This window comes from Morone saxatilis, unplaced genomic scaffold (assembly GCF_004916995.1).
Source record: "Morone saxatilis isolate NCDOM2014 unplaced genomic scaffold, NCSU_SB_2.0 Contig5, whole genome shotgun sequence".
Taxonomy (NCBI): domain Eukaryota; kingdom Metazoa; phylum Chordata; class Actinopteri; family Moronidae; genus Morone; species Morone saxatilis.
The window spans coordinates 22,919,508-22,930,502 of NW_023340095.1; the positions used below are offsets into that span (position 1 = coordinate 22,919,508).

Below are 10,995 nucleotides of genomic sequence, written 5' to 3' on the forward strand. Positions count from 1 at the left end.
GTGCAATACCCAGGACAGCTCCAGAATCAGCACCATGGACAGCGCTTGTGACAGTTGCCATGCTGATGTTAACATTTAGCTCAAAGCATCACTGTGCCTAAGTACAGCCTCCCAGGGCTGTTAGCGCTGCTGTACACTCTTGTTTTACACTAAACAAAAAACTATATATAACTATATCCAAAATACCTTCATTTAACCCAAAATTTAGCTCAATATATGTAGTAGACTTAAATATCTAAGACCCTCTGCTAGATAAGACATTGGAGAAACTGCTAAAGCCTTGTTGATAATGGTCAGGGGACTCCTGCAGGATTGACTGGCAGTCGGGGATTGCTATAGTATTTTCACTCATGGCAAGGTCATGTACTTGTAACTTTCTCTTTGCTGTGTGTTCCCTTAGGCTGTTTAACTGGCCAATGACCTTTTTGGACATACTGTATCGTACTTCATACTCCATCGCCAGCAGCAGGATTTATCCCCCAGTGAACTGATTAAAATAAACGTATGTGCCTGCGCTGTAGGCAGCAGAAAGGAAAACTGACTCAGGGGAGCTCATCACTGGAGAGGAAGAGTAAAGAGTCTTAATGAATGAGGAGGGAGACTCTTACACAGTGACAGAAACATAAATAGAAATAACGAAGTCACTGTGGGGTTAGGGCTGTTTATGTGGATAAGGACCAAGCTCGGTCCTCTGGACCTCCGGAAACATCTTCCATACCCTCAGGCCTCTATTCAGAGACTTTACCTCATCTCCCAGCTGGAACACACAGGACGTTCTGTCACAAGATTTTCCAAAGAGGAAACAAAAACAAACGTCATTGCTGAGAAAAGCCTCAGTGGTGTTCTTGTAGTGGTATTGCTCTTGAATACTAATGACGCCTGCTGACTTGTCTGAGTTTTGTTAGCTAATGGATAGTTAGAATGATTGCACCACAGCCTCAGTCAGAGTTCATTTGGTTCATTAGATTTTCCAGACGTTCAGCTGGGAATCGAGTGGAAAGACAGTCAATAATTACAACAGAAATAAGAAGCAGAGTTTCACAGGCTGTATAACAAAAATACAGTGTACCATACACTGAACATATACCTTGATTCTGATCCTATTCAAACAAAAGAATAGAGCTTATCAATCAGTTTCTTACTATGAGCAAGATGCTCCTGCATGAACACACATTTCACCTGAGAAATGTTTGTATTTCTGTTCTTACTAACTTACTACTTATTACTTCTTGTTGCTTTTCGCCCTGGTTTAAAGTGGGTGGGGCAGTGTTGTAAAAATGTGATGTCCTGTTCTTTGTTTTTTGTTTGTTTGTTTTTTTAGGTCAAAGATGCACAAAAAACAAAATCTCAAAATAAGACATGATTTATGTCACATTTGCTATTAGCTAATGCAGTCCCTTTAGCAACATTGTAAATGTGATCAAACCACGCCCACACAGTCCTAATGAAGAACATCAGCCAAGTTTTTGACCAATAAATAAGTACCTCTGCCATGGAGGTATGTTTCTGGTGCAATTTGTCTGTCTGTCAGCAGGAATACGGAAAAAAATACTGGCCCAATTTTCATGAAATGAAGGGTGTAGCATGGGCCAAGGAAGAACCCCATCTTGCCATAGGTGTTCAGTGGATTCACCTCATTTTCATTCTCACCAACCATTCGATGACCCCTCAGGTCCTGTATGAAAACATCTGCATTTGTCATGTTTCTCCACTTCCACTTATTTATTCAAGTTTATCCTCTAATTTGTCATCCGTCTGCACAACTGGCACCTCAAACATTATTTTAGTAAAAAATAAGCAACCAGGGATGTGATTCTTATGGATTAATCCGGAATTACATGTTTTCCAAACCTGCACAAACTCGGTGTAATTAAAGCGGATGGTGTGCAGATTCATAGAAGTCTGGATTATTTGCCTTGGCGGAAATTTGATCGTTGCTTCCCTAGCCATGTATGTTATATAAAGTATGAACATGTTATGTAGTACTGATTTGATGTTGTATTTTCAGGGGCTTTAGATTATAGGTTTTAAATGCAGAACAATCAAACACTTTACTACAGTGTGTCTTACACAAAGCCTGAAAATAACAAGGTCACTAGAGCCCTGTATGACAAGCACAGCATGTTTTCATCAGCCTGATTCCCAATAAAACACTAGCGACATTAGATTTTTTTTGGCTGGAAGCATTTAGAAAAACTCAGGTGTTGTGAATATGCACAAGGCCAACATGCTTCTCTTATTTTATTTGCTCTGAAAGCTGTTTGCAGTGCTCAAGTAATACATTTGCTTTGACCAAATGCGTAAGCCCCAGTGCCATTTGTTAATCCTTCCTGTGCAGACATGAATTACCGTGCATGTGTAAATAAGCCTGGCCTGTACGTGTGTTAAGATTCAGCCACAAGGCTCTGCTCAGTAAATGCCTTAAAATGGGGAGAGCAGCAGCATAAATCACAATAACAGCCTTAACAGCCGCACAGTCGCCTTGATTATCTACCAAGAGGCAGCATCCTGGTGCATTTAACGATGCCTCTGCTTTGCACCATTCTAAAAGCATCGGCTGGTCATTTGTGCTTCAGGTCCTTGTGTTTCTGTTGTTGCAGAAAGCTGAGTTATTGGCCTTGTCTGACTGAGTTGAAGTATTCACAAAACCCCGGAGCTCTGTCAATGATCTATATTTCTGGTTCTTCATAGTACGAGTGCTTATTGATTTGATATGTCACCTGCCTAGAATCGGTTATGAAGAGGCTGGTAATCAGTCATTTGAGACGAGAGGTTGTTTGTCTCTGTTTCTGTCTCCATCTCTCACCCTCTCTCTGTTTCTCTGTTTATGTCCTCTGGCTTTGTCCGGTGCAGGCTGACAGCAGAAGAGGGGTGGGAAAGAGAAAGAAGAATGACACCTCACAATACTCTTTTGTTTTTAGCTCTGCGGGGTGAAAACACAATACGAGAGCCGTTATTTTGCCCCTGGCTGCCTCAGTGGTGATTCTTCCTCACATTGGCTTGCTTGAACGGATATTCTCATATTTCTACACCGCACAGTGATTCTTATCACTTTACATCAAATAGTATGTTCAAGGATGGGAAGAAGACGTTGCCCTTGGGTTTGCATTGTCAGCACTTTGTTGCTATTGAAGAATTTAGATTTTTATTCCACTTACATTTCAAGTATTCAGCTAAAAAAACAGACTTCTCTACTCCCTGGTGAAAATCTTACTACTCACTTACAATCTGAGGTCGTCTGTTTTTTCTCATTGGTCACTTGCTTTGCATCAGTTTTATGCTTCCATCATAACTGCAGTCTTTGTCCCCCTGTGGTCCTGCAGAGATTTGTCGGGAACGTGAATTCAGAGGCCGTTGTCCAGAACAAGCTGTCCCACCCAGTGAGGACACGTTTCCTGCGTTTCATCCCTCGCGACTGGAACCCCAGTGGCTGGATGGGCCTAAGAGTGGAGGTGTACGGCTGCTCCTACAGTGAGTATCACACACCCCAGAGTTGATATCGTGCTGTGAAAGCACTCAGTCTGCACATCAAACCTCTGTAGTTACACCGCCTAGAAGGATTTGGTCATTTGTACGTCGGGCTTTGCAGCTACGCTCTCGTTGGAGAGTAATGAGGACTATTTTCTCTTCGCTTGGTTTTAACACAATGTTTGATACTCCAGACAGCAACGGTGAATCAGAAACACGACAGCCAGGGTGTGAAACATGCTGTATGTATGCAGTGATCTCCTCACATTCAACACTTCCAGAATAAAACTTGAAAATTAGATCCACTAAGGCTTAAGCCACAAATTGGAACATTTGGTGTTTCAGTTGTAAGAAAAATGCAATTAACATCATCTTCTCAAAGTAGCAGGGAATATTATTTTGCAGTGTGAAAACACTGTGTGTAGCTTTATAGACTTACTTATGTGCTGTGCAGCAAAATAAAAAAAACTGAATACTCCAAAACAAACAAGTTTTACACAGTCAAACCCTTCTTAGTTTTCCTGCTGACAGGTCTGTGCTAGTTTAGCAGGCAACTTGTGTTATTTCAGAACTTTGTTTACACTGTAGCTGCTACAAATACAACAAAGAGTTGAATGGAGCTGATTTTCTAAATAAATGTTGCCACAAAGTAGCCTACAGTATATGATTTGTAAGACCTGGAGTAGAGACACATAATGTAAAAACATGCCCTGTGCAGCTTAGGTCACTACATTGCTGACACTAACACTGATGCCTTTAAAGCTTACACGCAAGCGGCCCGATTAAAACCAAATTCATAATTTAGTTTGCTTGTTTATCTTTCTCATCATTGCTTAATTATCTCCTTGTCTCAGTGAAATGCTGTCTTCCTGAGATAAATGCCTCATTATCTCAGGATGACGTGCTTTTATACTTAAAAAGAGAGTCTATCAATGTGAGTTTCATCACTGAGTCATTGTTCTCCACCACGACAGAAAAAGGTGTCCCACATAATGGACACAGTAAAAAATGACAAAGGGCTAAGTAAGTGGGCCTATTCATAAAGTGCAACATGCACTGACTAGCTTCAAGTAGTGAAGCACACACCAGCTGTGCCTTGCAGACTAAAGCCAAGTGATATATCGGTCTGCTGATATTATTGACCAATGTTGGACTATCGCAGACATATCTGTATTATATTGGTAGCAGCCCATGTGTTTTTTTCCAGTACAAAATGCAGAAAATGTGTAATACAGTGCTTTCACTGCAAAGTGATTGCTGTTACATTACTACAGTTAAAGATCCCCTCCAGACATATATTAAAGGTCCAGAGGATTTAGTCACTTCTCCTTCTCCCTTAATAAGAAATTGCAGAATCTATGAATATGCAAATGTTGTTCATTTCTAAAGTTTTCACTGTCACAAACCTCGCTGGTAGGCCCCGCCCCTTAAAATCAGATGTTCAATGAGCACAGAGAAACTTTTCACCTTCAGCAGATGAATGTGAAAACATCCTTCTAGTGTCAAACTCTGCACATAAAGCATTCAAACATCAAACTGTAGGGACAAGAAGAAACATGGATTTTTGACTGGAGGGGGACTTTATTTGTTTAAGAAAGCAGCCCTGTGAGTAGCTTTGCATTGTAACCTCTGCCGATTTTCATTATAGCTCAAAACTTCACTGTATCAGCCACTATATGAGCAATTATGAATTTTTCCCCTCTTAAATCAGTATCGGTCTCAAACATACTATGTCGGTTGGGCTGTATTGCAGCCAGAAGAAGTGGTCATGGTACAGTAGCTGGGATGTGCCAAAGTGTGGAAATTGCTAGTTCTCTGGATCATCATCCCGTGACACACGACTAGTGTGTGGGCTTATATAGAAAACAATGAATGTAGGTGTTTTAATGCTGCATGAATTATCTTAAGATAATGAAATCGTATTTCATTTTGTTCCTTTCATTCTCCAAATAATGGAATCCAATTATTATTAATAACGGTCCTATAAGAGTTAATCACAAAAGACATCATTAAAATGATCCCATACTTAACAGTAGAGTCCACACTTCCATAACAAACTAGACAGCTGCAGCTGCACAGTACCTGATGAAAAGAAGTGCTGCAGACGCAGAGTAGAGTTTATATCCTGAGCAATCCTCAATAAAATACATATAATGGGGATTCACTGACACACCTCTCCCACGCATTGCGAAGCAGCACTAACTAGATGAGCCAGTGAATTAATGCACTGTGAAACACAGTCGGAGTGTCCCACAGTGATCAGTTTTATGATGCCCAACCATCGCCACACTGTAGTGAAGTGTGTAACGTTGGATAAGCTTGTATAAAACTAACGCTGCCTCATATAGTCCTTGTTTCTCCATTGGTCAGTATATTTTTGGATTCATGTATCTGCCTACATATATGAACGATTAGAAAATATCATATGAATCACAATATTACAGAAACCGCTGATCTGCCAAGAGACACAAGCAGGTTTCATTGCCATGCAGCGCATTCTGCTGCATTACAGACTGTAATCTATGGAGTGTCTTTCTAAAGCAGGATTGTAAAGAGGTGACTCTGAGAGTGCCCCCATACTATTAACTGATCTCAAATTGTATATGAATGAGGGGAGTGTAATGTAGATTCTCTTCATTTTGAAGGGGAGGTGGCTGGTTTTGGTGCCATGAGTGGAGCAAAGCCACTGATTACAGTACTCTTTTCCTTTCTCAAAATATTATAACAGCCAGGCTCCCAGCACTGCTGCAGTGTGCCAACACAAAGCCAGACCACTTTCAAACAGTCATCAGCAGGGACTATATAAAGACTTAACCTGTACTTACTTGGTATCGACTCCACTGTGGAAAGACTGCAGCTTCATTACATACTTAATTGTTTTGATAGTGCTAATACTGAATTATTATGTTGTATTAAATTGAATGTAATTATTCCAGTGGCTATGTTCTCCCTTATATTCAAATGGATTGTCACTAGGGCTTTTCTTTTGTTTGTTTTGAGTATTGATACTAGCCTCAATGGAATCGATGCCAAAAATCTGGATCCATCTCATGTTAGATTACACAACAACACTCTTCTTCATGCATGTACTCTTGGCAACCCTATTTAAGAAAAGTTATACAAAAAAACGTTCAATCAGTAGGTAACTTTTGTAAAAATAACCCTTTGTCATATTTTCTGAAACTTTCACTATATCCTGACCGTAGTACATGAGATAGATAATCTGTGAAAAAAATCACCTTCCTCTGGCTCTTCCTAATACCCTACTAGTATTTGCAAGAATCCACGGGGCCTAAACAAAAGCAATCAATCAGAGCTGAGAGAGATATAAAGACACTTTGGGTTGGCGACTTGAAGATAGTTGATCGTTAAACTCAATATATTTACGATCAGCAAATGAGACTCAACAGTCACCTATCTTTCTTTGTTCTGATTGGTTGTTTTTGTTAAGGCCCAGTGGATTCTTGCAAATACCAGTAGGGATACTAGGAAGAGCCAGAGGAAGGTGATTTTTTCACAGATTATCTGTCTTATAAACTACTATCACGATAGTATATATATAATATTAAAATGTGCAGCAAATATGACAAAAAGTTATTTTTATAAAAGGTACCTACTGCAGCTTTATATGTAAGATGAAATGGCTATGTTTGGATGCCGATTCATGATGCATTCACCCCCACATAATAGTACATATGCTGCTTTTAGTAATACGAAGTATCAGTATCAGTATTGATATGTGTGGTTCTGGCCCTGGTATTACTTGGTATCAGATCCAACAAGAAACTACAGTTCTCCTGAAACGCTATATCATTTAATTTAATCCTTCTATGTATAGCCCTGCTGTTTTTCTTCTCCTTGTTTCTCTTATTAGTACAGTTGCACACAACTACTTCTTATTTGTCTTTCATTTATTTTCTGCCGGATTTATCACGCAGATTTGAGATTAGATTTCGTGACAGTAAAGAGTGTTTTCACTCAGCCCTCCTAGTAATCATCTAGCATTAGATTAGTAGTTGTAGCAGTATCATACAATCTTTACACCTAATTTGAATTTCAAATGAATCCAAAATTTAGGCTGTAACATGCCAAAATGATTTGTCAATATGTGAAAATAGAAATGTACAAATGTGAAACTGCTGAAAAATCTTGTACCCAGCTATGAAATATACAAACAGGGCAGTCTAATGTAAGTGTGTGTATGTGTGTATATATATATGTGTGTATATATATATATATAGATATATTGAAGTTTTTTTAGACTAAATTGTGAGAGCAATTCTCCAAAACATAACACTGCAGTAATAACGTTTTGAAAATAGAGCAAGCATCTAGAAAATGTTTCTTAGAATTCACTGAAAGTACAGTGGGCAATACTGATTTAAGTGTTATTCTGATTTTCCTTTAGAGTCATACGTGGCAGACTTTGACGGCAGAAGCTCCTTGCTGTATCGGTTCAACCAAAAGTCCATGTCAACGGTAAAGGACGTGATCTCTCTCCGGTTCAGGAGCCATCAGGCAGAGGGTGTTTTACTGCATGGAGAGGGACAGAGAGGAGATTACATCACCCTGGAGCTACACCAAGGAAGACTGGACCTCTACCTCAACTTAGGTGCTTTCCCAACCTTTCCCTCCAGCTCGAAAATCGATTTTTTTATTTCCACAAGAATTTAGTCTTGCAGTAAATGCAAGTGTTTTTGTGGTGGTGATTGCCAGATTGAGAAGATATGAAGCCTTAAAAAGAGGTGTATGTTGGAGGAAGTGTTGAGGATTGAGAGGTGTCACCACAATATGGTTGTTATCGTTTCTACATCTCACCTCATTTCCACCTAGTAATGGGTTTTTTCACCACATACAAAGACCAAATTTAAGTCTTCAAATTGCTGACTTGGTCAAAGTAAAAAACACGAAGGATGTAGAGGTATAGTATCTTCAAGTCATATTGCTGTTGGCGTTCGATTCACAACAATGTGGTAAATGGTAAATGGGCTGCACTTATATAGGGCCTTTCGAGTCTTTTGACCACTCAAAGCGCTTTACGCTACATGTCACATTCACACACACTCACTCACTGATGGCACAGCATCGGTAGCAATTTGGGGTTCAATATCTTGCTCAAGATATGCAGCAGGAGGAGCCCGGTATCAAACCGTCGCCTCCTGAGCCAAAGGCAGCCATAAGAAAAAGAGATCAGAAGAAAATGGTCACACATTTAAACTATTTAAACAGTTTTAACAATTCATTGTCCAAATAGGCATTTATGTTCTTTGTTCTGTATGTTCTTTATGTATGTGAAATAATAAAAACACCCCAAAAATAAAATAAATAAAAGAAGAAAAAGACCAAAGTAGAAAAATAAACAATTTACAAAGTACTGTACTCAGTCAAAGGAAGTTGTTTCAGGTGTTCTTTAGAAATCGGAATTGAGGTGTGACTGCGAGGTGAAGCCGAATGCTGTTCCATACTACTGGACCCCTTTACCTAAATTAAATACCGGCCATGGCTAGTTCTGTAGAACTGACTATATAGAAAAGGGATCTCAAACTGCTGGCCCGGGGCCATTTCCGGGCTCTCCATCCCCCTCCCTCAGTCTCCGCCATAAGATTGTTATTTTTATCTAGCTGTTTCATATCAATTTAAACTACCTCTTCATATACAATTAAAGTAAAAACACCGCAAAGTTATGACAAATGTCGAAGGTGCCTGTAAATGTGTGTAAACAGTAGATAAAAAGAGAGCACGTTTCTGCCTTTCATTTGCTGGCTCCAATGATATGACAATACCAGCAGTGGCCCCCAAGCTAGATTGAGTGTGAGACCCCTGATACAAAAGACTAACAGATCTAGTGTGTTAGTACAGACTACTTTCATACCATTCTACAACACATCTGAATGAAAAGGACAGGACATAATGTGTGTTTGTTTTTGAGCTCTGCCCTCCTGCCCTCACACATTCACTCTGGAAGATATAAAGCAGCTCACAATGTTCATGCTGTTTCCTTTGTGTGGCACCAGACGACAGCAGGCTGAGGTTCAGCAGCGGCCGCGTTGCAGTCAGTGTGGGCAGTCTGCTGGACGACCAACACTGGCACTCTGTTCACATCGAGCGCTTCAATAAGCAAGTTAACCTCACAGTGGACTCCCACACACAGCATTTCCAAACCAAAGGAGAAGGACACTCGCTGGAGGTGGACTACGAGGTGAGTTCACTGGATGATTGAATTACATAAATTTGTGGTGAAATAGTAAGAGCAGCTTTGTAAATGTAAGCGTGCCACTTAATGAATTTATCCAGTGAGGGCCAGGCAACCCTATCATTACTAACACAGTAATAAGCCTTGGAGCACTATGGTAAACATAGTGTAGTGTATATATGCCCTGGGGAAGTGACATGTTTTGAAATTCTCAGTAATGAATGGTAGAAAGAAGAAGCCAGAAAAGCAGCAGAAACAAGTTATTTTCGGTGTCTCAAAGGAATAACCGACTGCCAAGAGGAACGTCAACCTCTAAAAATGTTTGCATAATTATTTTTTATTCTAGTACCAAACCATATTAAAAAAAACAAAACAAAAAGATCATGTGATATGCCCCCTTGCAGTAATTTAGAGACCCATTAAGTGATTCTGCACTAAACCCCTCCCCCAGACAGAAATTGTCCAATCACAGTTTAGCAACCAGAACTAGGCACATCAGGCTTTTCCAGATTTAGATTTCCCCACAGAAGCGGCGTACATGGGGCTCCAAGAGCGAATCTCCGTGTGTAAAGCATGGCGTTCTTTTTAGTGTTAGTTTTTTTTAATTTTATTTAAACCTAAGGAGTTTTTAACTGGTAAGGAAATAGTCTCAATAGACCCTTTTCACAGTCATGTTGACATCAAATAGTAGGGTAAACACAGGTGTTACCAATGATACTACACTGTAAAACCAGTTAAGTTAATTTTACAAAAAAATACATTCTTGAACACATAGCTTACACGTAACAAAATACCTAGTAAAAAGTACTTAATCAAAAATGTTTTTTAACCTACAAAATTGAGTTTGTGTTACTTAAAATGTTTAATGTAATCTGTTTCAACAATTATTTTTTTTCACATTACTATGTAATTAAGGTTCCTGTTCATTTAGGTCAAACAGAGTCAGGGTGCCGCTATCGTACATGTTGTCTCATTGGAAAGGCTCTGCTACACTAAATGGAATGGACCCTTAATTAGTATCATTCATAACACCTGTGTTTACCCTACTATTTCATGTCAAAATGGCTGCTGTAAAAAATAATATTTAATATGATTTCCTCTGTATGACCTACATAAACAAACAAGACCATCAGCAAGAATATTGGTGATTTCTATGCAGTTATTTATAATGCCTGCTACTGGGTAGGATTCCCCTTGAAATCAATGAAACGAGGCGGTGGAAACACTACCACTTTTGTCCACAGGGGCCGCCAGAATCAACACAAAAGGAAAGTTCCTTGGAAGGCCTTTAATTTAGACAAATAATATATACAATAGATAAAACATATGGTGCA

At 39.5% G+C, this 10,995-nt stretch overlaps 1 protein-coding gene across 1 annotated transcript in view; it reads left to right on the forward strand.

The window, feature by feature from the left end:
* LOC118338698 (contactin-associated protein-like 5) overlaps positions 1 to 10,995 on the forward strand; it is an 87,996-nt gene that overhangs the window by 24,443 nt on the left and 52,558 nt on the right. Inside the window, exons 4-6 of the mRNA XM_035675990.1 lie at positions 3,324 to 3,471; positions 7,877 to 8,080; positions 9,483 to 9,667. Of these exons, the coding sequence (XP_035531883.1) occupies positions 3,324 to 3,471; positions 7,877 to 8,080; positions 9,483 to 9,667 (537 nt within the window). The remainder of the gene's footprint in view (positions 1 to 3,323; positions 3,472 to 7,876; positions 8,081 to 9,482; positions 9,668 to 10,995) is intronic.